Below are 27,619 nucleotides of genomic sequence, written 5' to 3'. Positions count from 1 at the left end.
TTCTGTCTCTCGGGCAGCTTTGTGCCCCAAGAGCCACTTTTCAAAATCTCTTAACTTCTTTTTCTGGCTATGCAGAGAACGGGACTTCAGGGGATTCCTTGACGTGGTTAATTATAAAGTCAGTGCTGGAAACCAAGAGAATCTCAGACACCAAGGGTTGCTTCCCTTAACCCCGGAGTCTCTGGCGTGTGTGCAGAAGGTACAGGCACTGTAGGAACTTCAGAGGTGGTGGCAGGTGCCAGGGTGTGGCTGCAGTTGTCTCCCTTTTCTCTTCCAGCAGAAGGAGCCACCTCTGGGGGGTAGTGGTGGGGGGGGAGAAAGAGGGGGAGGCTGCTGGAGGGAATAGGAAGGAGGGGCGCGCGGGGCGGGCGGGCGCCTGCGAGGCTCAAGCTCACACGCACGCCGCCTCTGTTTGTACACAGTGCGCTCTCGGCTCGCTCCCTCGCTCCCCGCCTGCTCACGCTTCATTGTTCTCTTAAGTCAGAAGCCCCGCAGCCGGCCGCGGCGGCGCGAGCAGAGCACACAGTCTGCGGGTCCGCCAGCGCGGGTGACCCCGAGCCGCCGCCGGCGCCCGGCCCCGCCCGCTGCGCCTCGTCTGGGACCCACCCGCAGAGGAGGCTGAGCCCGCTGGCGACTTCCCGGAGCTCGCCCACCTCCCAGCGCCCCGGAGCGCAGGCAAAAGGGGAAGAAAGATTCCTCTCTTTGGTCGCCACTCTTTCTTGCTCTCTCCAAGAATTTGTTTAAGGAGACGCTGCAGGAAAAAGACATCTTCTTGAATCCTCTGTCGGGGCGGGGTCTGCCGCTGCCCTGCGGTGCAGCCTCAGCGACACTACCCTCCACTAGGACCCCTGACCAGCGGGGTCACGTCCGAGAGACGGATCATGAAGCGCTCGGTGGCTGCTTGGCTCCTGGTTGGGCTCAGCCTTGGTGTCCCTCAGTTCTGCAAAGGTGAGGCGACGGCCCCGGGCGCCGGTTGCGGGACAGGCAGAGAGTCCCCTGGGAAACGCTGCGCAGGGGGCTGGAGGAGGTACCCCGGGCGCTCCCGGGGTGGCGAGCGCCGTGGGCGGCACAGAGGAGGCTGCGCCCTGCCCTGTGTGCCCAGGAAAAGTGCTCGCAAAGTCAGAGAGGAGTATGCGGGGCTGAGCCGGGAAGAGGGTGTGGGGTACCCAGATGAGATCGAGGAAGGACGGGGATGCAGGGGAGGCGGGAGGGAAAACATCTTCCACGGCTTACTTGGCCCCCGGGTAGCCACGCGAACCCTCCCTGGGCAGTGTGGGTGATGCCGGCTCCCGGCTCCAGACGGGGCTTTCGCTGGGGAGCGAGGGAAGCGAGCGTGCCCCGGGAGTGGAGGAGTGGAAAGGGGAAGAGTGCCTTAGGGCCGTCCGCCTCCAGGGTGCTGTGCTCTGGTGCCCGGCCCACGCCAAGCAGTTTGCAAATCCGAACCCGGTGCTGGGAGTTTGGGCGATGGGTGCGGTGGAGACGGGTCTGATAAGTCAGTTTGGCTTTCTCCCATCTCCCCATCCTGGAGGCGCAGCACCAATAGCAGAAAAAAACCCAGGAACCCGCCCTTCCTGTAGCCCAAAGGGCCTCAAGCTTTGCTCAGCATACCCTCCTGGTAGGAGCCTAACTCTTGGTAATAGGGAATCTTGCGTTGCGAGACAACCCTGGCGCCCCCGCCCAAGAGCGGAGAAGTTGTAAGAGGTGGTCTGGCGGTGGTTTTCATGAATTGCATGAAATAAACCAGTCTGTTAAAAAAAAAAAAAAAAAACCAAAAACACAGGACTTTGAAGAGTCTCCTGCTGAGTTGCGTAGTTGGCTTCCAGGTCCCTGGGAAGGATGGCCTGTCGATACAAGCCTTGGTCTTGGTTCCATCTAAGCTCGCGTTGGCGTTGGAAGTTGGCGCCTGGAAAGGGCAGGGGGAGCTGCAGGGACTCTGGGTAGGTTGCTCGAGGCGGACCCGAGTCCCTTCTGCGCCCACATATACAGGCGGCTCCTTCTATGCGTTCAGTGGGTAATGAAACCCTCCGCAGGCTGCTTCAAGTGGAGAGCTGAGTGCACTACAGGGTTTAAAATGCTATGCCTCTTAAAAAATGTGGCTGGATTAAAAAATGCATTGACTCAAATCCATTTGAGATTAGACGCTGAATGAATATTCTACACCATTCATCCACGCACCCATCCGTCTATTTGTTTCACAGGAAAATTGTGAACTCTTGGGCTACTATTTGCCTAAGAAGCCGGGTGTTCCTGGCCAGATGCCCTCGGTGCCCTATCAGTAGCTATCCAGGCCTCACCTTTCCTCGGCCTCCCTCCCTCCCCCAGAATGTGGCTATTTCCCCCTGCGAGTAGGTGTGTGCCTCGCCCGCGTTTACTATGTGCCCTTCCAGTTATCAGACAGGCAGCCAGCCACTCCACTGAAGGTTAAGGAATGGTAATGGCTCTGTAGTTGCACTGCGGACTGCCCCAGCTATACGAAAAAGACAGTGCTTCCACTACCGATATTTCTCCTTTCTTTCATTCCCCGTCTGGATTCCTTCTGCACTTTGATCCCTCAGCAGGAAAGGAGAGGGAGAACGGCAGGCATTCCCCTCCCCTCCTCCTTTCTCCGCCTCCGTTCCCACCCCAAACCGAAAACACACACTCACCCACTCACAGGCACCTACTCCTTGACACCATCGCCTCCATCATCACTCCTGGCACCCAGGCGGAGGGCGGCGCAGGTGGAGGAGGAGAAAGTATATCTAACCTGTGTGCCGCGCTAGCCTCCCTAGGTCTGGTTGCTGGAGCCCTCGGGCGCGGTGAGTCCCGTCTCGCTGCAGCCGGAAGCTCTGCTGTCCAAAGATACACACGCCCAGGACACAGCTACTCTTGGTGTGTTGCCTGGGCTCTCTTTCCGTCTCCTAGACAATGCTGGGCAGTGTGTACTCCACATTCTTCCGTAGATTTCTCTTTTTGTCCAGACGGCCTGTGAGGAGAGGGATAGGAAAGAAATGGACCATTTTCCACGAGCTCTTTTTGTTAAACTTGCACCTTTCTAATTTATTCTCCCTCAGCTCTGCAGAAAGGCAGAGTACAGCTTGCGTGACATCTCCAAACAATTAAACTTTGAGCAAACTTACTGAGGCCAGTGTTAACGATGAGAATTTACCTTGCACCTCTCCCACCCCACCTCCCCAGATATCATTTGTCTAATGTATACGTTTTATAAATTGGTGTTTCCCCGTGTGGGTTGCAATTTACGCATATTAATGACTGGGATTTGATAAGGACATGTAATTCCTTTTCTTAGTCGTTTTTATTTTAAAATTAAACCAGTGGATCAGTCAGATTGAATATTTCATTAACTCTTAAATTATTCATTGTTATGGGTTGCTCTAAAAAATCCAATTACATGCATACAGTTGCAGCAAGCACGTGACATCTTATGCAATCTGTCCCTGTGCTTGCAGTTTGTGTCTGAAGTCTTTAAGCAAATGGCACTGTTTAAAAATGTCTAGACATGTCCTAAATACTGTGAATCATTGGCATTCACATTTCCTTTTTTAATCAATGGTGATTTTTAGTTAATTCTACATGGGGATCAGTTAGTACCTGAACAGTCTCACTCGAGGTAAAAACACCCATGCTTCTATGATTAGTATAGCAATATCGATGCTGAAATAACAGGTTACTGTACTTTAAAAAAATTATTACACATTAGTGTCTTCATTACTTGATTTACATGATCATTAATTTTATACTTTAACAATCAATGCCAGCTGCAGATTCCAGGTGAGACATTAAAAAAATAATTTGGAAACACTGAATTAAAAATAATAAGTAATTGAAGATAAAATATCCTGTTGGTACAGTTTGACACTAATGCAAAGAAAGCCCTGACCACTGTTATGATACAAAACACATTTTTTCCCTTCTGGTCCTAAAAAAGTTTTTTCTAATTATTTTTGAAATATTTTCTTAGAATTGAAATGTATTTTTGTTTTAAATTTATATTGTTTGGGGAAAACATTTATAATAATACAAATTAAGGGTTAAAAAATGGAAATGGTCTGTTCTCCCCTCTGCAGTCTTGAATTTACAAAGATCTTCAAAACCAGGCAAATGTATTTTACTTCTGAACTCTTCTCTAAATTAAAACTCTCTGGTATTTTTCTCAAATATCTTAAGATCAGTGTTTATATAAAACATGTATTCAGGATATAGGGTATTTTTAATAAATATTTTCATAAAATTTTCCTTTCTTGTTAGATACATACGATTTTTCCTTCTCACAAAATGAGGATACCATATACATGACTAGACTAAAAAAGCTTGGTTGCTCAAAACCATTACAAAGTATAAGTTTGACAGTTTTTAGACTCTAAATTAGTAGTCCACACTCGTAATTTCACTGATTAAGATAAAAATTTTAATTAGGTAATTTATTTTTAGAACTTTTCATCTTTTGAAGGGTTTTGAATAATGGGATGGCCTGTAGTTGTTGTTTATTGAACGTACTTGCAGGCGCCAATAGATTTGAGTATCATTTATGATGTAGGTTCATTATATTCCTTGCCAAATAAACCCACGAAAAACAGTGTGGGTTTCAGAACTCAGTTCAAATCAGAGTAAGTCAGAACACTTGGGTACTGAGAAACAAACAGCAAATTTTGCAAATATGTAATTAATGGTATGGCTTCTCTCAGGCTAATCAGTTTACTCCTATGAGTTTATATGAGTTTGAGTTTATTTCCTAAGTAGTTTGCAAACTGATGTTATTATGATGAAAAAAAATAGTAGAAAACCAAAGCCAAGCCATTCCTATTACTTAATTCTTACCTGTCTTTTAAGGAAGATGTCTAGCATGTTTTTGTTTTTGTTTTTTAAATCACAGCCCATATAATGATTACAATATCTTTTGGTTAATCAAAGCAAACATGTAGTTATATATAAAGACTTAAGTTGTTGGCTACGTGAAATGGATTATTGAAAATTTTCTCATGGTTGTGTGATAATGCTAAAAATTAAGTACTATAAATACTTACACTGAATGAATTACCACTTAATTGTTACTGAAAATACCTCTAAACAGTCTTTGCTTTGGGGGAATTGTTGAAGGGAAAAGTAGACTAGGATCATCGACTATGCCCTTGCCAGCAGGTGTCAGGATAATCAATGGAGATCTTTTAAAGGAAAGATGTTGGGTGGCGGGCGGGGGAAGTAAAGTAGTAAATGTTAATCTGCAAATCCACATAAAGTGACTTTCTACTCTCTGTGAAACTGATATTATTAAAGTTTTCAGTGCTCCCCTGAGAAAGAGAGGGAGGGTGAGTTGTAAGGACGTGCTGCTTGTACCACAGGATTTTAACTTGGAAGCAGAGTTGCTCTAACTGCCACACACAAATAACTATATGTCTAGGTTGAGCCATTATTTCTCAGGGGGTTCCTGAGTAACTTCCAAGGAAATGCACATAGAGCTATGAGGAGCTTGTAGTAAAACAGTTATTACTGAAATGTTTGGCATACTTTTAAGCTTACTCTCCATACCAGCTGTAAATTTTATACATAGAAGTAAGTACTTGTTATATTGATTTACATGGATGTATATTCAACTATTTACGTGTATAGATCTAAAGTACTGGAAGAGATTACAGCTTATCCTTTTCTGTCACAGTGGTAAAGTGTATGGTTCCTAAAACTTGTAAGTTTCTAACTTAAGTCACTGGCCAAAAGAGACTAAATGACATGATAAAGTTTTGTCATTACCCATTTAAGCCAGTTATTATTCCTTATATACGTGCCTATTGTGTTTCAATAGCTTTCAGTGACTTGACATTATTTGTTTCTAATTGATCCTTAACTGAGAACCATTCCTCAAAAGTTAGTTCTAGCATCTGCTGATATAGTCCTTAAAACAGTGTTACAGATTCACCGTTACACCATTTCTACACGTTCTCTCTGTTTTTTATAAAGTCGCTGATATCGTGTCAAGCAGTCTGTCTCCAGTGGTATCCTTTCTGTGTCACAGTCCTCCTTAAATAACCCCCCTCCCAACATTTCCTTGCTGGATAGCAACTAGGGCACAGCATCCACTATAAAATTCTGTCATCATTATTAAAAGGTTGCAAATCTCCAAAACACTGTGGCATTTGCAATTTGCTTTCTTGTGAGGAAAAACAAATGACAATCTAAAGCCTCTACTACTAAATCCTGAGGTTTAAAACATAAACAGAAATAAATTAGGATCTGAATTATGGAGCAACTCAGGATTTTACACCTTGATATGATCACAGTATCCTGCCTAAAACTATCAACTGGGCAATAACTTATATCCACCCCACTTGTAGAGAAGTATCTTGCTTTGCCTGTAGCACAGAGCTGAGAACCTAGGAGAAAACATCAAAAACTCCTGACCACCTAAATTAAATAATGCATTTCGGCCTTAAATCATATAGAAAAGTCTATTTCTCTTGGTTTTTAAGTTCCTGGGCTCTCTATAAACTGAATTCAAAAAATTAAAGACATATGAGGTAATAGGTCAGACTTAATCAGAGCAATAAAGCCTGGCAGCTGTTAGACAAAGAGGAGATTGAAAAAGTATATGTAAAAGCAGAGCTACCTTACAGTGTAAAAAACTAGAAAAAAACATTTATTTGGGGTGGGAGAGGGGCTATGTTTAAAGGCCAAAAGGCGTTACCCTGTGAGAGATTATGCTTGTATTTGATACCAGTATTGATCTTGCATCCTAGACAAAGACTCACTGAAATATGTTCAACATTTGGGGGATACAAAGGCAGTGAAATATGTGCATTATTGAAGAGATTTTGTCCAAAATGTTTAAGCTTGAAAAACCTGTTTAAAGGTGAAAGAGACATATCTGAAGAATGTACTTGTTTGAAACTTTATTTTCCCATCATTTCAGATAATATGTTGTTATACATTTTTTATTGATTTTCCTCCTAAAGTAATAAATGAAGGTACAAATTACAAAACAGAGGACTCAATTTTGTAGAAAAGGAATAGATCTCAGAATGCAGATAAGATGCCCTGTAATTATTTGGTAATATTTTAGAAGAAAATGTACTACTATTTTGTTTTAAAATATGCATTATTATGCTGATAGAAGCTGGGTAGGATTTGTTCAACAGAAGATTTAATAGTGCATGAAGTAGAATGGAGGATTTAAGTTCAAGAATTTAAGTGAAGGCTTTTTGAGTACTAAAGCACTTTTGAATGTGATTGTTACTATGGAGAAAGAAAATTGACTCTAGATCTAAGCTTTACTTTTTTCTGTTTTCTAAAACAGGTCTGTATCAAACTGATCAGTCTCTTTAAAACTAATTTAATATAGTAATAACAGCCCACAGACGGAAAGGCCAAGGTTTTAATCTCTTTTTGTTAAATGATTTTGTGCATGATTGAAAGCGGTCTCTGAATGGGTTAGGACACCATGCATTCTTTTTTATGCTTGGTATTTGATGAAGACATTTATTTTGGGAATGCACAATATTCCTCTTAAGTCTCTTCTTGTACTGAGGTCAGGATGACCATTTACTTTTTACTGCTACTGGAGATCATATGAAGACAGCCCAGGTCAAACGGGCTCATGACCCTTGGGCAGAAAAGACTGGGACAGTCAAGTGGGAACATTGGAGAATATTCTTATTTGAAATAAATTGGTGAATCCCTCCCAGTAGCATAGAGCAGTCTCCCAATTATAGGCATCAGTCTTATCTTTGCTTACATCTCCGATACCCTTCTCCCCTCACATGTTTGGCTCCAAATGCTAATTGAACTCTAATTTTATCCACACACTTTTTCCTGTTTGTTTATTCATCTTTTTTCTTTCTATAGTTTAACTTTTGTATTGTCAACACCATTTTGAAATTGTCTATAGGCAAACAAAATGCAAATTACCATTCAAAATGCTTTCATATTTATTTATAAATTCTTGTGTCATATGTTGTACTTCCTACAGAGCCAGGGCTTAGAGCAGTGCAAGGCAAAACAAACAACACAACTATGCAACAGCAACAACAAAACCGAAACGCTCAATATATATCCAAATGAATGGAGCTATCCACTCCCCACCCCCACCCCCGTCAGTGTTCTGTGAGAGATACCCACATATTTTAAACAGCAGTATGTTATAAAAGATAAGTCCAAAGTAGTCCCAGGAAATTTAAAAGCTTTGTTTCTCGCTTTGTTACATTAACTTTTTTTTTTTTTTTTACAATATATGTTATAGAGTGAACTACTTTGAAAATATTTCTCAATACTCCTGCAAGAGCATTGCTAAACACATAATATTAACATGCAGGCATGACAAGAAGTGCTGTGTTTGCTGTGCATCTTCAGTTAAAAGAAAAACTACCTCTGAGTGATCAATTTCTTTGTTAGATACAAGGTGCTAACATTTCCAGCTAACTTTAATTTTGATCTAGAAACAATAATTTTTCGGACATCAGTTTGTTTTTTCCTTTCTTCTCTTTATTTGGGGAGTGCCACCATGTCTATTTAAGCATCTTGCTAGATAACTTAACAAGGAGCATTCATTAGGATGTCTTTCTTAAGTATAGTTAGTAAGTATAGTATTTATTTAGTGCATGTTATGTGTTCCCCTGTTCTAAGTACCATCTTTGATTCTCACTCTGATTCTATGAGGCAGGTACTATTATTATTTACATATGAATGAGAAAAGAGATACAGAGAGGTTAAGTACTCTCCCAAATAAATAATCTACTAAGTAGCTTGTTAGAAATAGGATCCAGTTTAAATCTAGAGCCTGCTCTCTTAACTACTGAACTATGCTGTATTTCAGTGAGTGACACATCCTGTATGTCATGGACATATTTTGTTAAATGATTTTCTTATTTGTAAAACACACACATCATATCCAATTTCTATTTAACAAGTAGATATTTTGGAAGGGGTAAATTATATTTATTTTCTTGGGACAAAATTTTTAAAATTTTCAAATTTAATTTGGTAAAGTGTCAATACATCTTTTCTTTTCACATTCAGAAATAAAGAGTGGAGTATGCTCTGTTTGGTCAGAAAGAGTTAATGTGTCTTTCAGAAAAATGCATCACTAGTATGAATAGTGAAGACAGGAAAAAGAAGAGGAGTACTCGGGAAGGGATTCAAAACGTTGCCATTCAATTTTATTTCAACATGATTTTTATAATTTATTTTGGTTTTCTAGGATTCCATTGCTTCACTGTTATTCAGTATGATATGTAAGAGCATACTTTATAATTTTCAGATACGTTATGTAGGAAAAAGTGATTTTAAAGGTTAACAGATACATAATGTAGGACATAGTGATTTTAAAGGTTAACTAGGTTTTTATTTCTGCTAGTTTGATGAAGGTATTTTATTTGCTTTACATTCCATCCTCATTTAATTTTATTTCTGTGTAACCCCATTAAGAAATTTGAGCCAAACAAAAGCACCAGATGGTCTCAAACCGTATCAGCTAGAAAATTATATCTTCTGGTTTCTTTTAAGAGCTATTTAACCAAGATATTTATTTTTTAAAACTAGAATTGGATTAACATTAAGTATTTTACAAAATAATGAAAATTCCATCATATGAGATCACCTTGTTAATATCTTCTTCTGTACATCTGTATGGTATTTTATAGTTGAAATGGACCTCTACATGCTTTATTATATTTATTCCCCTAAAATAATAATAATAAAAACAATAGTTAAAATTTCTTCAGCATTTCCCATGTCTCTTCTAGGAAGCATAAGCAGAAAAGGCATTCTTAATCTCATTTAACAGATAAGGAACCTGAGGTTTGAAAAAGTCACATCAATTATAATTCAACATGTCCTATAATTCAAGCAACCAGTGACAGAGTTTGAACTTGACTGTGATTCCAGCTTATCTTTTACTCTTTTCTGCTATACCACTTTGCTTTAGGTAGTTATAGTTGGTGCTTTTTTCTCAGTTCTTGGACCCACAAGATGAGAAGAAGGGGTTGGTGTACCACTTGCTTTTTCGGAAACTATTCTAACTGCCTCTTAGTACAACATTCACACTTTCCTGCCATCAGCCTATAACATCTCCTTTCCTCTCTGGAGCCAATTACTAACCATCACAACATCCTGAACTTCCTCAAAGGCTTCAGAACCTTGTTTCTTCTCTATTATTTGTTCCCTTAAAAACTTGTGACCCTTTTAATATTCTGGTGTTAAACTTCCTGGAAGTTCCCAACACAAATGATTCCCAGCTCCATTCTTAGGTACCTACTGGCAATGCTGTTCATTAGACTTTCTCATCGCATGATTTGCTCATTTACTAGTACTTTAAATTTCTCAGACTTCCCATTTCTTGCCAGAATTTTCTGTCTTTCTACCTCTTCTTGCCCTTCATTCCCAGTAAACCCACTCTTGTCATTGCTCTAATTTTCAGTTCTTCTTATCTCTCTTCTTTACCAACCTGGTGTTTGTGGTTATCCATTTCAAGATGTATTCAACCATTTTTGAATTTTTCAGCCCACGTGCTTTCATTATTTTTGCTTCTTTAAATCTCAAACTAAGGTAATTTCCACCGTCCCTTTCCCCTCATTGGCCATGAGGAAACTGGAGTTCTGTCAAGAAGTAATAGGATCCACTGGAAACCCTGGTGAATTTGAAAGGTTGAGTTGTGGGTCCAAAAGGGAATGAGCAAGAAAGAAAGTGATGGTATGAGGAGTAAGGTGATGGGGGCATTGCGGTAATTAGACTATAATTACAGATACTGATAATTATAAATTTGGGAGTAAGTTATGGTTGAAGGAGGGTAGAAGACAAGATCATTGGAAGAGGTGAGTCAAAACACATGGAAAAAATATTTATGTGGGTATTGAAATTCCCCAAAAAATTATACCAAGAGAAATGTTGGAGCGAATGATAGTGAACCAGGAACAGAAATCTTTAAGGAGTGAGAGAGGTACAGAGATGAAGAAATAACTATAATGGGGGGTAGTATTGGGGAATAGAGATCTATGGCATGAAATTAAAACTGGGTAGGGTTTTTTTGCTGTTGTTTTTTTTTTTTTGAGCAGAAGGAGAGAATATTCAGGAAGTTGCACTGAAGAACAAGAGGGACTTCTGCCACATCTCTATAAGCTATGGGAGAGAAAACGGTAACCAATTAAGAGAGCTGCAGGGTAGACAGTAACTCAGAGGAGAGCTGATTTTCTCTAGAGCAGGAAGACAGATGTAATAGCCTAGTCCCAGGCATCATGCACTTTGGCAGTCTTCATCCTACACCTTTTGACACATTGAGCTCATTATGATAATTGATATATTCACTAAGAGCGATGCTTTCAAGCACATAAAATATGTTTTCCTATGCAACAGCTCTTTTAAACCTCACAAAAACCTAGTGGATTATTATTATCCCCATTGACAGATGAAGCTATAGACAGAATAATTCTATTCCCAGTGATAAACACTCAAAACTAGGTTTTGTAGACCCAAGTCCAGGACTCTTTTCACTTTAGCACAATTGCAGAGAAAAGCCTTAAATCCGAGGAAAGATCCCTTCTAAATTTAAAGCATAGCTGGGTAATGGGAAGATGTCCTACTTTGTCCTATTCAGATAGGCCTCTATGTATTTTGAGGTCTGCAGAGTTTAGGTTACTGGGAATGTCTATATCTGCTTGGTGGCCTTAATCCTTGCCCATCTTGGATTATTTGTCCAAATGGTTCTTACTGGAAAACAACATTATCACTAGGGGAAGTTTTGTTTTTCTTTTTTCCTTTTCAATATGCTCGTAATTATGCAACCTTGTACACAAAGAATTCTTTTTCCTCAATTTACATGTTTCAAATATTTGTAAACCATAATGTTTCTTCTTTAGTTTCTGAGATGCTAAAGTTGTACATATTTTTCCTTTAATCTGTCCTTGTAAGCCATTCCTTTCATCATTTTAGTTGTGTCATTTGGAATCTGTCCAAGTAGCCTACATATTTATGCAACAGGCTTGCCAAAACCTCAACAGGGAATTCCATGGATGTGCTTCCCTAAAATAACACCACACACATTAGTCTGTACTTTTTAATTTTGCAAATACAATCTTAATTTTTAATCTATTGATTTGCTGGTTAATTTTTTCTATCAGACCACCTTTTTCCAAGTAATACTTATCTATGTCATTTTTATTTCATGATTTTGTTTTACATTAGCCTTCACTGGAGTTTTACTTTATATTTTTCTTCATTCTGCATTCAGAATGATGACCATTACTGCTGTATGATGTATTCTCTGCCCACAGAATCTCAGAATAACCTGATTTCTTCACTGTAAATTGTTATTCTGCTACTTATTGCTATTTTAATATCATGTACATATCAGCTAAATAACAATACAATGTACAAATTCTTATCCTTACCTTTTTTGCATATTATTTCTTTTGGGGCCTTTGAAGTATTCACTATCTTCTTGAAACCATCATCTGTCTCTATTTCTGTATTTTTCCTATTTCTTTATTTATTTATAGCTATCTCCTTCTATATGTTGCCATTTTCTGCTCCCAGATCATTCCTCAGCTTAAACTGCAAAACCTCAGAGAATCTTTGTGATCACCTTCTCCAAGTACTGAGGCATCAACATACACATAGATACAAACAATATACCCCTGTCACTAGCTTCTATTACTGTTCTTTTTTGAAATTACGCATTTTTCGAAAATCACATTTATATAATCACTTGCTTATTATCTTATTTTCTCTCTTGTTTGTAATGTATTCTTGCAAGCTCCATGGGGGCTGGAAGAACATCTGTTTTATTCCCTAATGGATATATCCAGCTCCAAACATGATGCCTTGTACACAGTAGGCATTCAATATTTGTTGGCTGAGTTTTTGCATGCATGAAGGAGTGGAAAACATGAATGAAAACAACTCTGCTGGTGTATAAATCTTCCTCTGGTTAAAACAAAAAATATGTTCCTTTAATAGACCCGTTAACTAATTTAATAAATTCTTATCTACTTGCACTGATGCATTGACGTGTGATTTATGGCACAAGTGATACACTTTTAGAAAGCAATAAATACTTAAGTAGAGGCAAACTCTAAGAGCTGACTAAATAAATTACCAACTTGTTTTCATCTCTGTCTAATGTATAAACACTTTAAAATCAAGATTCGGGTTTTACCTTAAATTATCAAATTACAATAAAATAGTTGTAATTGTATATGCAAGATAGACAGTAAGCTTCAGACTATCATTTTATTATCAGGAGTTGACAAGAAATGTATATGCAACAAAATGAAAGCACTTGGTGGTTTTTCATTGTCAGGTGGAGGAGCTACAGGTAGCCCTTTGATCTGCTAATTGTCCCAGTGCCTTGGTGATCACTCCCATGAGCACCACCAGTGATAACTTTCCTCCAACCATGACTTCTTTCCCTCCTCCCACCACGCAGTCACACCTGCTGAACCCAGATGTACTTGGCAGAGGGGAAAAGACAGCACCTGGGCACTGTGTCTGCCCAGGAGCCAAGAGCCTCCGAAACAGCTCTGTTTAGAGTTGTTTGTGTAATGACCGTCTTTATGTCACTGCAAACTGCTTTTTATTTCCCTTTGGGCAACTAGACTTCTACCTTTCTTAAATGCCTAGGTGGTTCTAAAACAATTTGTATGCTTGTGACCCCAGTAATTGTGTGATTTCAACTTCTAGTCTAAAAGCTCTGAAGATGACATGTCTTTCTAAAAAAGGAATACAACAGCAAAGGATTATGTAGAATAAAAACGATAAAGTCTAACGCTTTGCTCTATCTTATGTGATAAGAAAGAAACCTTGGCTTTTTTTTTTTTTGAGGGACAGTTACTTCCTCATCCTTGTTTTAGTTTTAATTATTTTTTAACCTGAAGTATATACTCATTGAAGAAAAGTTGTAATGGTAACACTTTGGTGTCTATATTTAGAGACTTGTTTCAATAAATAAATATTTCAAAGTAATGTTTTTAACCATAAAGTAGATCATACCACCTAGTTTTATAATTTATTCAACAACATTTTATTAAGTAGAGATGGATGCCAAGAACTGTTCTGGGTGTTGCAATTACAGACGGTGAACAAAACAGACAGAAATTCTTGCTCACATAGAGCTTACATTCTAATGAAGTGGAACAGAGAATAAACTAAGGAAATTGTCTTGTAGGTTAAAAGGAGAGGGTAGGGATTTCAGGAGTGGATTTCATTTTTATGTAGGGTGCTTATGTCAAGCCTAACTGTTTAAAAACATTAAGGAAGTGACTTACATGTTGCAAGTATGTTGTCTCAAGTTTCATTTATCTTTATATTTATTATGTTTAATATGCAAAAGGTAAAACAAATTTATTTTGTAAAATAATCCATATTTTCCTTTATGAATTCTGCTTTTGGTATCATAATTAAGTTCACAAGAATCGCCCTTTGTTTCTCCAACCAAATAAATGGTTGGGTATGTTCCAACACTACTTAAAAAAAACTGTTAGAAAATAAAGTATGTATCATATAATACATTAGAATATTTTCTAATTTATTCACATTATATATAGCATTAAAATGTTTGTGAAGAGTTACATGTTTATGCAAAATGAAACATATTACAGTAATCTATATACAGTGTGATAACCACAAAGTGGAAAAGGAAACATAAAACAAGATAAAGCTCCCAGGCTCAGGAGTCAAGAGTTTTCAGTTTCAATAGATGACTAACCTTAGTTTTCAAAAATAAATAAATAAATAATATATGGGGATAGTAATAATATAGCCTGACTCCTAGGATTATTGTGAGGATTTAATACAGGTTAAATGCTTAGAACAATATTTTTGTCCTGTGATGGATATGATGATGATGATGATGATGACACTCTAGTCTTTCCAGTGCCATAGCATAATGCTTGGCACACATTATGATAAAACATTAACTGGTAAAAGAATGGAGTTTATCCATTCATTTTTTTGATTGGATAAAATTCATTTTTATCCAATCAATTTTTTTTCTCAGTTAATTATTATTTTACTTTTTGGTGCAATATTTATCAAGAAGACTTCAGTCTTTTAACTGAGATATAACTTACAGGTATATTAATATAATGTGTTGTTAAGAGAATGGAATCAGATAGACTGGGAGTTGGATCCTGGATCAAACAGTCAGTAGCTCTGAAGCCTTCTGCAGTTTGTCTAGCTTGTAGACTATGGATAAAGCAGTAGGAATCTAATAGGGCTGTTGTAATGATTAAAAGATATAATCCATGTAATGTGCTTATAGATCTTGGCACAATATAAACCTCAATAAACATTACCTATTATTATTTTCTTAATTGTGGTTGTGGCTATTACTGTAAAGGGGGCAGTTACCTTGGGACACATTCCCGAGGAGAATGGTATAAGGAGGGGATGGGAACCTGGATGGATCTGACAAATTGGCTGATCAACAAAGTCTAGCAATTCTTGAATTTATGCTAAATGAATCTTGGTTATGTTTCTGGCTTTATTTGTATTTCGGGGGGTATTTAACTGTCTTATCCATTAGGGCTGCTATAATAAAAATACCATAGACTGGGTGGATTATAAAAGACAGAAATTTGTTTCTACAGTACTAGAGGCTAGAAAGTCCAAGATAAATGTGCCAGCAGATTCTGCGTCTGGTAAGAGCCTACTTCCTGAGTCATAGGTGGCCAGTTTTCACTGTGACCTTATGTGATCAACATGGCAAGGGAGCTCTCTGAGGCTTTTTTTGTAAGGGCACTAACAGTACTCATGGGGCCTCCACCCTCATGACCTAATCACCACCCAAAGACCCTACTTCCAAATACCATCATATTGGGGATGAGGTTTCAACATGTGGATTCTGAGGGGACATAAACAATCTGTAGTATCATCTGCAGTAGAATAGCCTTCAATGTCTCCTAACTCAACAGGAGGTCTTTGCTTCCTTTATATTCTTTCCACTTAGGTGCACTTACTCTCTACTCTGAATATTGACTGTGAGTTGTGTCCTGATTTATAAGCTATAATAGAAACTTCTAAAATACTTTAGGTTATTTTCATTTCACATTTTGCTTTAGAGGCCTCAACTGTGAATATGGTATATAGGGAAGTTTACAGCATGATTTTTTAATCTGCTTATTCATGACTGGTGATCTCTGTGGTCAGTACTTAGTATTCAGAAAACTGTTATTTCTTATGTATCTAAATGGGTAAAAATTAAGTTCATGTCGGGCTAAAGATTTTAAAATAAAATAATTCTGTTTGCATTTTAATTAATTGACTTTTATACTGTTCCCTCTTTGGGGGAAAAAAATGCCAGAAAAACAACAACAACAGCAAAAACTTTCCATTCAGGGAATACTTGTAAATTAAATACAAGAAATAGATATACAAACATGTTTTAAGAATTAATGTAGAACTATATGGTTTCCTACAGAATGACTCAGTTTGTTCAGATGAATTAAGAAATAGACATTAATGATTTTAGGGTGTAAGACTACTAGGTCAGTTTGTACTTATTTTCAAAGTAACATTTATGACTAAAATCAGCTCGTGGCCAAAGCAAGCAGGATTCCACATGAGATTTACATGGTTAAAATCGTTGAGATTTATCAAGAAAATATATTATATATGGACTATTTCCAAGTCAAGTCACAGTTAAAAACATTATTTTGAGTATTATAAGAGAGTCTCCATGAAGGGGCAGTGGTAATACACAGATTCAGGATTATTTACCTGTTTTGAGGTCAGCTAATTAGTAATCTTAATTGCATTTACAAAGTCCTTTTTGCCATGTAACATAACATATTTAATGTGTATAACATCAAGGAGTGAAAATCATGGGACCAGAATCCTACTATTGTTTTTATACATAATCTCATGTAGATACAGGTTTGTATAACTTCATCTGCTGTAGCAGTGTGGACTAGTTTAGGTCTCAAAAAACTTATTTGTGGCTCTACCAAGTACTTGCCTTGTGACTTTGAGCAAACTCTAATCTCTTGGTTTCTTTATTTGGCAAAAATAGAGATAATAGCCTCTACACTATTTGTCTTTTAGGCTTATTATAGTGATCAAAATGAAAATGAAGCAATATACTGGGAATGATTTTGGAACCTGAAAACTGTCCTATAAATTGTTTGGTTTGGTGGTAGCTTCAAATTCTTGCTTTGTTTTCTATTCCTTTATAGAGTAAGCTAGTATTAGAAGTCGTGATGATTCCTGATATTTTATATGATACTCCCTTCATTTGTTCTTGTATGTTTAACTGAACATATCCAGATGCCATGAAAACTTTTGATTACAGTTGTTTGGAAAAGGAACATAAACACACTAGAAATGATGACAAATCTGATATGTAGGTATTCACTGCATTATGAGAACTTAACTGGTGGTGATCAGACAGCTCCTACATGTGAAAATGGGCATATTTATAGCTGGTATCCCCAAATGTCCCTGATTTCACCTGCCTTTTTCAACCCTAGGTTGAGATCTAGAGTGGCTGGCTTAGAAAATTGTTTTGTTCGTGCAAATACAGAGAATTAAAACATTAAATCATCCTCTCACCCTCCTGACAAAATTGCCACCTCCAAGGGAATCAGGGTCATCTTCTCTCCTGCTATGTTCCTGCTACATTCTTGCTGTGTTCCTGCTACCCAAACCTTCAACTTCTTCTTGTCCCAATGCCAGTCCACAAAAATAGCTTAATACAAATTTCCTTAAAAATAGTAGCAGTGACACCATTTAAAATATTTTAGCTAGTGTTATAGAATTGTTTCTAGAAAAACATGCTTTATTTTGTTTCTAAAAAGCTCAATTTCAAAATTATATATGGATCATAAACCATAACTTATTTTTGAATTAGCAATTTCTTGATACTTTTCAATACAAGAATTAGCTTAGATTCTGTTACCAAAGTGCAATCACATTGTTGAGATTTCCCCCCAGTAAATATAAATGTATACTATATATATGTAAAAAGTTAATACTTTATTGTAAAGGAAATATTAAATTAGAAGAATAAATACCTTAATACCTTAATAAATGACCTCTTTAGTAATAGAGTTCACCTGGTGATTGCTTTAAAAATAAAATGTATTCAGAAGTCAACTTTACAAATAGGAAAATAAAAATATAAGCAAAATTACTGCTAAAAATAATTTCTGTATGTTCTTTGGGAAGAGGTATAGATCAATTGGAGTTAACATTTCTTGATTATTTTAAAGAGATTATTTTTTTAGTTTTGTGTTCCCCATAATTCGAGTACCCTGAAATATTTAAAATGTTATTACTGATAGCAGCTGCACAGTAAACCAATCTAGCATTGTTGGTTTCAGGTTGCTGGTTTAACTTTAATTGGGAATCTGTTATAAACTAATAAGTCAATTGACTTTGGGATAATAAGAGGCATAAAGAACTCTTCCAGGATCAATTGTGTGTGAAAGCAATTATTAGGAGCAAAGCCTAGAATCAGAGCCCGCTGAAGCATGCAAAGTTTAACAGTGACTTCTTGGGCTCTTTTATGTCAGTATATCAGTCTGAAAGCATTTTATAAAGTAACTGCATTATAGAAAACTTAATATTTAGGTCATTTGGCAATACGGGGAATGTAAACCATCACTCCAGAACAGTGTAGCTTGGATCAACCTTTTTTTTTTTTTTTTTTTTTGATTCTAGAAATTGTAGGAAAACACTGACTATGAGGAAGATACAGTTTAACAATTTAGAGCTTATTCAGATGGTTCGCTGGTTCCCTGACTCCTACAAAAGGAAATTAAAGTAAAATGAATTGATGAATACTTTGGTTGCACTCCAGGAACTTAAACACTGTTGTTTCTTTTGTTGGAGTATTAATCAAGGTGTGTAGTAAGGCAAAAAGATATTACTGATATGTGCTTTTAAAACTGATAGTCCAGAAATTAAGTGGAAACCACTCCAGGAAACCTACTAATACATGTTTATAGTTAGAAATTGCTTCTTTTGACATTACTGCTCATTTGGGAAGTTGGCTTATATATATCCTAAGTTAAGTTCATTTTGTTATATAAGCTTGTTATTGTAGGGTGTTACTCAAACTGCTGCTATGGAACAACATACAGAAAACTCTTGTGTAACCAGAGTATTTGTGACTTCCAATTTAGGTTATTAGTCTTATGTTGGAATGGTCTCTGTTGGTTTTTTAGGTTTATGAAAATTGCTGATATATTTGTAGTAACAAAATGGTACTATAAATTTTTTGATATACAAAACACCATAACAATCTTAAGTGTCTAGTTCAATACATTTTCAAAATTGTATGTGCCCATTTAATCACTAACTAAAACACGATATAGAATATTTCCATAGTCCTAGAAAATTCTCCCATGCTATATCCAGCCAAATTCCATCCTTACCCCTCCTCTCTCCAACATCTGTTTTTTAAAATTTCTGTCACCATAGATTAACTTTGTCTGTTTTTGGACTTCATACCATTGTTAGTATGGGGGAAGAGAGAGAGAATTTTAGTCTGGCATCACTCACTCAACATGATGAGTTTATTTATCCTTGTTATTGCACATATCATGAGTGCATTCCTTTTTATTCTTGAATAGTATTTCATATAAATATAGCACAATTTGTTTATTTGTTCTCTAGTTGATAGACAATTGGGTTGTTTCCTGTTTTTAGCTATTATGCATAAGAGTAATCTGAAAAATCTTATGGAAGGTTTTTTTTCCATAGACATATGATTTCTTTTCTCTTGGATGAATACCTAAGAATGTAATTGCTGAATCATAGATACATATATGTTAACTTGATGAAAATCTATTCAACAGATCTCCAGAGTGATTTTTTCATTTTCCTCTCCCAGCAGCTATTTATGAGGGGTCCAATTGTTCCCATATCACCACCAAAATTTGTTCTACAATTGATGAACAATGAAGGGGTTAGGGTCACTAACCCTCCACATAAAACTGACCCACAGTTTAAACCCCTGTTGTTCAATGGTCAACTGTATTAGTCTTTTGATTGTAGCTATTCTAGTTGATATGAAATGCTATCTCACTGTATTTTTAATTTGTGTTTCTTAATGACTAAGGATTTGAGGACAGATGAGTTTCTTGACATTCATGTATCTTTTGTGAAGTGTCCAATCTTTTGCAAATATTACTTTTTGTTACTGTTGTTTGGGTATTTTAAAGCTGATTTGTACTGGTTCTGTGTATATCCTGAATATGAGTACTTTGCCAGATACATATTGCAAATATTTTTCCTAGTCTGTGGCTTGATACTCATTTCTTAATGGTGTCTTTTGATGTAGAACTTACTGATTTTGATGAAGTTCATTTTATCGATATTTTTCTTTTAGAGTCAGTGTTTCTAATGTCCTGAAAGGTCTTTGCCTGGCCCAATGTCACAAATATATTGTCTTCTTTTTTTCCTCTAAAAATCTCATATTTCTGTTTTTTACATTTAGGTTTATGATCCTTCTTAAATTAATTCTGGTATGTATCACAAGGTGCAGGTTGAGATTTACTTTTTCCATCGGGAGATTCAGTTATTTCAGCACCATTTGTTGGAAAGACTGATTTTTGCATTGAATTGACTTGGTGCCTTGGTTGTGTCTATTGTGTCTTTAATCTCTTTATCTTTACACCAATACCAGGGTGCCTTGATTACTTTAGCTATATAGTAAGGGTTGAATTTATGTAATTTCTTCTAAATATATTTTATTCTATATCTTTTGTACTTTTATATAAATTTTAGAATTAACTTGTCAGTTTCTTCAAAAAAGCCTGCTGGGATTTTGATTTAAATTGCGTTGAATTCATAGATCACCTTGAGAGGGATGGCCATATTAACAATCTTATCTCTTCCAATCAATTAAGATATTATAGTTGTTCATTTATATATCTGTATGGATACATATTTAACAAAAGGACTAATTCCTTTTATTTTTGTAGAGTTTTATAATATATAAAGCATTTTACATTGATTACTCATACTTTATCTTGTTTTAAAACAGGAATTAAGTATGAAAAGTGGAGATCATTCAGCACCACAGTGTGCTTCACAGTGCTTACAGAAGCACTTTGCACATAGGATATACTTGATAGACAAATTGAATTCCCAGAAAACCATTTTATTAATACTGTTATAACATGACAATGCTGTTGGAAAAAAAATAGCATTTCTAATAATGAAGTTTTTTAAACTGAAGTATATAAATATGCAAGTTTCCAGAAAAATAAACTGAGATTCATAGCATTAGACCTATTAAAAGCTGAAATGACAAAACCTTTAAAACACTGGGAAGTAGTTAATGGAATCAGAGAAATTTAGAGTACCTGTGAGTATTTTATTCTCCTAGAAATAAAGATTGCACTTTAGCCAGCTTAGATAGGTAAGTGCGTCTTCTATTTATAAAGATAATGGTAGTTTTAGTTATTTCTAGCTTTTTACAGAGTAGTCAAGCTCCTAATCGTCAGAGGCTTCATCCTGCTTTAGAAGCTTAAAGATCATGTGTGTATGTGTTGATGATCTTATTCCAGAAGAATGTTATCACCAGAAAGCTTTTGCTTTGACTGAATCTCTTGAACCAAGTCCAAACGAATGTGATTTTCTTTGAAACAGGTTGAGCAAAACCCATCGTCTATTTTTTCTATTACCACTTGTTTGCAGAATTGACTTAGGAAAGTGGACCAAAGCTATACTGAAAGGCAAGACATATGCTTTTGAGCCACTCATTGCTGGTACCTTTCCAGCACATTCGAAAATATTTAATACGTTAATATGGAACCTAGAATATTTTAGGAAAAAAATATTTCTAGAAGAATCTTGCTATATAACTGTAAGCCACTCCCCAAGTAAATTATTTTTGTTGCTTTATATGATAATTAAACGGTAGATTGAGTTATTGGAAAAGGGATAGCATTCTTCCTGCTTGAGAGGCCATTATTATATCCAGTCTCCTCCCATGATTTAGATATACCACATATGATCACAGTGAAATGAAGTAAAAATCTTCTAAAAGACTACTTTTTGTCATGTGGATCTGCGATAAGATTTCTCAGGTCTATACCAAGCACTACTTTGAAATTTGCTGAGGTCTTTTTTCCTTTCAGTGTTTACTGAGGTTCTTATTTAGATAATTACCATTCTGGAGGTTACAACCTACACAGGTGATGGCATTACTTATTCCTTCTTTACTAATTTAATAGGAAATGACTGATAAAGGGCATTCGATTGATCTACTCACTTCACATTAAGAGATGTTTTTGAGGGCAGTGAATCTATTCCCAGGCTTCAAACACCTTGGCCTTTAATTTGTCAAACTTCAGTCTTTAAGTAAATTAGCTGGGTTCCTACTGAATTAATTGAATTCGGAGAAGGCTGTACAAATAGTTGTTCCTATGTTTTCTCACACATTTCTGTAGGGTCCAAACTGTTGGAAAGGAATTAGAGTCTGAATTACTCAGTTACACCTGTAACACCTGTTCTTTGACCTCACAAAATCTCTCCTTTTCCCTCTACTAACCCTCCTCTTGCCTTCCCTTACTTTTCAATTCAGCTTATATCATTTTGCGCCATGTGAGCTGCTCCGCTGTGAATCTTCAACTCCCCCAGGCCTTGAGCTGCTTTCACTTGGTATTTGTTCAGCCGTAGATGGTAGTAATAGTTCAGTGTTTCAGTCCTAGAAACACATCCAGTAGGTGCATTGAGAACAGATTCATCTCGCAGGTGTATGTATGATATTTAAAATTGTTATATCAGAATGAATTTTTAATTCCATAATGCTAATTATAATCACTGAGGATACAAAAAGATACTGGAGACTTCTGATCATTCGCTCCTTATTTATTATGGATTTAGATAAAAGGAGTTAGTTGAACAACTTGAATGTTTAATGGTCTGAGGCTGAGATGATCTGACCACAGCAGAGATAAACCTGTCCCACAGTCTGTGCTGCAGCCCCCATTCTCCCGGTCAGTGCTTGGATGGGCAATGCCAAGGTTAGCCTCTGCCTCTCAGGTTTGGGTGTTTTAACTGATGAATAACCTCTTTTCCCCAATCCTGTTGATCCACCAAAGCATTCTGACATTCTTTGTTTGGATACAATTATACATTCTGTTAGTTCCATGTCAACTGTTGCTATCCTGAAAAGCCAATCTTTTCTGTTGGGATTTTATAATTTAACCAGCAGCTGGCAATTTTATTTTTTAGTTTTCCAAGTTCTCAGGGGACTCCCAACCTGTTTAAAATTGCAGCCTCAGTATGCATGAGCCATATAACTAGAGGGCCATAATGTTGGAATTTAAAATCTCGGGTTTGTTATTTATATCAGAAAGAAAATTGCATATTCTAGAAATGCCCTTTGTGCTTTTACATTAAATGATTAGCAACGTGTTATATCATTTATCTAATTAAATTCTTATGTGATCAAATTCCGGGCAAAAGTTGGGAACTAGAGAGGACATTTATCCAAATTCTTGCTGTGTTGAGTATAACTGCCTTGCACATTTTATGAAATGCTATAAAGTCAGACATGCCTGGTAATGTCTTAGTCAGTCAAATGGTTGATAAAAATTTTATTCATCATATTTGTCATCTTAGACTGAAACCACAAGCTAAAAACCATAAAATTTAATTCATATGGAGCAGAGCAGCAGAAACATTAAAATGGCAGTTCTTAATAAACCCAAATTCCCATGCCTATGTGAGTGCTGTCCTTCAAAGTAATCACCCAGGGATGTTTATTCCTTTTTTCCAAATGATACCACAGTTGTTCAAATGGTATCTTAAACTCCTTTTGGAACTGTTTTTAAAGCCACAGGATAAAATGAGTACCATCTTTTTCATGCCACAGTTAGATTCTGTCCCAAAACTCAGCTTTATTTTTAACTAGTTTACTGGGCTTGATACTGAGAGATGTTTTACTTCTAAAAATTGTGTAAAACCTCAAATGACCAAAAACTACCACTGTTTAGGTTCTTCAGTATATTATAGCACAATATGTGAAAGCAATTTCAAAAGGGAACCTCGTGCTGCTTCAGAGCAACTTCTGTGTCACCTGCTCACGTGACATTATTGTAGATATTTGTGATTATGAAGAACACTTTTCTGTGGCCTTATGGCTTACACATGATTAGAGAAAAGTGCCCCACTTAGGGTCTAAGGAGAAGAGAAGATGCATTAAATAGTTAGAGAAGGCCAGGTGTATTTCCAGAACACAGTCTCTATCTGTAATGCATTCACTGGAACCGGCCTCTAAACCTCAAAGTTATGAGGTTCCAGGGTATACCAGAGCTAATTATTGCCTGTGCAGAATGTTCCTTAGCTGCATGGAGTATTCTTGTGGTTAGTCTGGGTTTTCTATGTGAATTCTGCTTCCTTGTGGCTGCCATGACTGATTCAGCAGCCCTGGAGAGAAAGAAACGGGTGAACACTCTGCCCGTGCTCCTAGTGATCCTGTCCTTCCCATTTTACTCACAGAAAGATAAGAACCTGATGGGAGTCCTGGGGCAGGGGTTGGGGGTGGGAGTGGGGCTGCCACTAAAAGTGGGAACTGACATCAGAAAGATTGTTCTCTCAAGGTCCGAAAAGCCAAATAAATGATATTTGAAGACTCAATTCCTGAATCATTGATATAATGACTACTTGGAAGAAAATAAGTATGACCAGTTAGGTCTAAGATAATATAGACGAGGAAGTAATAACACTGTATCTGATGTGGTAGCAGAATAATGGTCCCCCAAAGATTTCCAGGTCCTAATCCCTTGAATCTGTGAGAAAGAAACTTTGCAGATATGAGTAAATTAAGGATCTTGAGATGGGGAGATTATCCTGGATGATCTGTTGGGCCCAAGGGGCTCTTAAAGTGAAAGAGGGAGCCAGGAGAGTCAGAGAAGGAGATGTGATGATTGAGGCAGAGTCGAAGTGAGGATTGTGAAATAGACTCAACTGGCTATTGCTGGCTTTGAAGATGCAGGGGGACCTCACAAATCAAGGAATGTGGGTAGCTTCTAGCAGCTGGAAAAGGCAAGAGAGCAGATTCTTCTAGAGCCTCTAGAAAGGAATGCAGTCATGCTAACACCTTAATTTTAGTCTAGTGAAGCCCATTTATATTTCTTTCTTTCAGATGGTAAGTAAGATAATAAATGTATTTTGTCTTAAGTTATTAACTTTGTGGTAATTTGTCACAGCAGCGACAGGAAACTAATATAGTGATGCAAGAGCATCTCTCCCACTTACATAATCCTGGCCATTCCCTCCTTATCACCATTCTTGCTTTGGCATCTTGAATCCTGGGAATGATATATTTTCACATGATTTTTATGTGATTGGTTAAGATTTTTAAAACATTCATAGAGTGAATTATCTGAATTAGAAACTAATTTAGAGGAGAGTATGTTTAAAAATATGTCTATCAATTCATTTAAGAAACTTAATAGTGGTAATGAACTGGATTACAATTTTCTCCCAAGAGTGTGTTCCTTTTTCTTAATTTTGATGTGAAATTATACTAATACTCCTGTAACTTTGTTAAAAATTATCCTAAAAGTTGTCTATATAATTTCAGTACTAAAATATTGTTATATTTAATATTGCCTGAGATAAATGGACCATCTGCTGAGAATTGGAAGCATTTTTCCTTTCACACAGAGATCTATATATCCAGAGTATCATTTTAACAGAATTTGATAGGTGATTTTTAATTAAGTACTTAAAAAATATGAGGCAAACATGAACCTAGAGGTAGTGCAATGATATAAAAATTCTCATAAGAAAATGAAGAAAATTGTTAAGATACAAAAATTATATAAGATATAAGATGGGATTCTACACCAAATTATGTCTTGAATGTATTTTAATTATACATATTTGGGGAATTGTGATGCATGTAAGCCTAAGAAAATATAAAATTAATTATTTTTAAATGCCTTTTTATATGATATTTATTTAACTAACATTGATTAGCTGAACATTTAAAAATTATTTTTGGTGGAGTCGCTGGCAGTTAGAAACATATTTCCTTCCTTTCTTGGTTTCCAAGCATTGTCAACATAAAAAGCGCAAGGGAAGAGGCCCCAACATGGGTTGCTTCCCAGAATCCTGTTCCAAGATTGGCATCTGCCCTTCATGCCCACTGAGGTCAAATGGAAGACTAGACTAGGCTTTGGCTTTTATTATGTACCTACTGTGTTTTAGTTGACGTTACTTCATTTGGCTTTCACTAGAGTCACAACCGATTCATGTACAAGGTCCTTATTATACAAGTATTTATTATGCACACGCCCGGAGTTGTAATTTTAAGTTATTTACCCAAGATTACACATTAAGTAAGTCGTCAGAGCTCAAACTTTTCCCTACAACCTGCCTCGTTGCCAGTGTCCATACTCACTGGGAGATACCAGTGTGGCAGTTCCATGTAAACTGCCCTTCCTTTTGATTAGTTGCAACAACTGTTGTGATTGGTTGGTGTTCATGGTTTACCCGTTATTACATATGTTGCCTGTCACCCCTGACTCTACTGCCTCTAAGAAGTACTCTTCCCAGTTAGGCCTGCTTCAGGGACTCCTGGTCCTGCCCTCTACCCAGGCTGTCTTTGTACAGCCATTAGGGAAACAAAACTAACCTACCCTCCCCTGTGGTGGCAGTTGAAGGGGGTGAGTTCTCTTTAGATTTACTTCTGTTATCCACAGGCCAAGGTTTAATACATTTCACTGAATTATTGAGTATTTTAATTGGAAGGAATCTTGGCGAGCATTCTGGTTCAAATCCAATCCTCATTTTGTAGATAAGGGAGTTTACATTTAATAATTGTTAAATGTAACTGAAGTTCAATACGGAGTAAACAGTATGTAATTTACCCCTAACAACAGCTCTAGTAGGTGAGTATTACCTCCATTTGACAAACAGGGGAAATGAAAGCTTCATTGACTTTCCCACCATCACCCAGCTCATCATCAGCGAGACAGGACATGAGCCCTGACAGAATTGTAGGGCTGAAAGCCTAGTTCATTGGTTGCCTGCAGTATCTGTTTCCTATAGAGATGAAGAACAGGCAGCTTGGGTTGCTCAAGTCCGCACACCTGATTAGGAACATAACTAGGACCAGAACACAGTGTTTGTCAACAGGAGGTCTTAAAGTAATGCCAAAGATTGTAGATAGATTCTGTATCTGATAATACTGCAAAATAAGAATGATGCTGCAAATTTATTGTCTCAACAATCCTGAGTGGAGTCAAAATAGATAAAAAATATACAAATAGCACTAATAAGATCATACAGTTTCCCAGAACCTAACCTTGCTGACCTATGAACATCTTTTTAATATCCCAAAGAGCTAGTTTAAAGGTTTAAAAGGGGAGGGGGGTGCCCTAGCTGAAAAAGGCTATTGCTGTGCTATCTAATACGGTAGTTTGATCACACATGGCTGTTGATCATAGGAAATGTGACTAGTCTGAATTGATATGTGCAGTGAGTGTAAAACACACACTGGATTTCAAAGGCTTAACACACACAAAAAAGTAAAATATCTCATTTAAATTTTATATTGATTACATGTTCAAATGATAAATAGTTTTATTAAAATTAATTTTTCTGGGCTTCCCTTGGTGGTGCAGTGGTTGAGAGTCCGCCTGCCGATGCTGGGGACACGGGTTCGTGCCCCGGTCTG

General features: G+C 37.2%; 1 protein-coding gene across 2 annotated transcripts in view; it reads left to right on the top strand.

Annotated features, from left to right (window-relative positions):
• Positions 1-449: 449 nt before the first annotated feature.
• EDIL3 (EGF like repeats and discoidin domains 3) overlaps positions 450-27,619 on the top strand; it is a 423,483-nt gene continuing 396,313 nt past the window's right edge. Inside the window, exon 1 of one of the 2 annotated variants that reach the window (XM_079918353.1) lies at positions 450-948. In XM_079918353.1, coding sequence (XP_079774479.1) covers positions 882-948 — 67 coding nt within the window. In that variant the 5' untranslated portion in view covers positions 450-881. The remainder of the gene's footprint in view (positions 949-27,619) is intronic. The other variant, XM_079918354.1, reaches the window with a different exon arrangement.

Source organism: Stenella coeruleoalba (assembly GCF_951394435.1).
Source record: "Stenella coeruleoalba genome assembly, chromosome: 3".
NCBI lineage: Eukaryota > Metazoa > Chordata > Mammalia > Artiodactyla > Delphinidae > Stenella > Stenella coeruleoalba.
The sequence above is the reverse complement of the archived record's forward strand: the minus strand, read 5'-3'. Positions and strand labels throughout refer to the sequence as shown.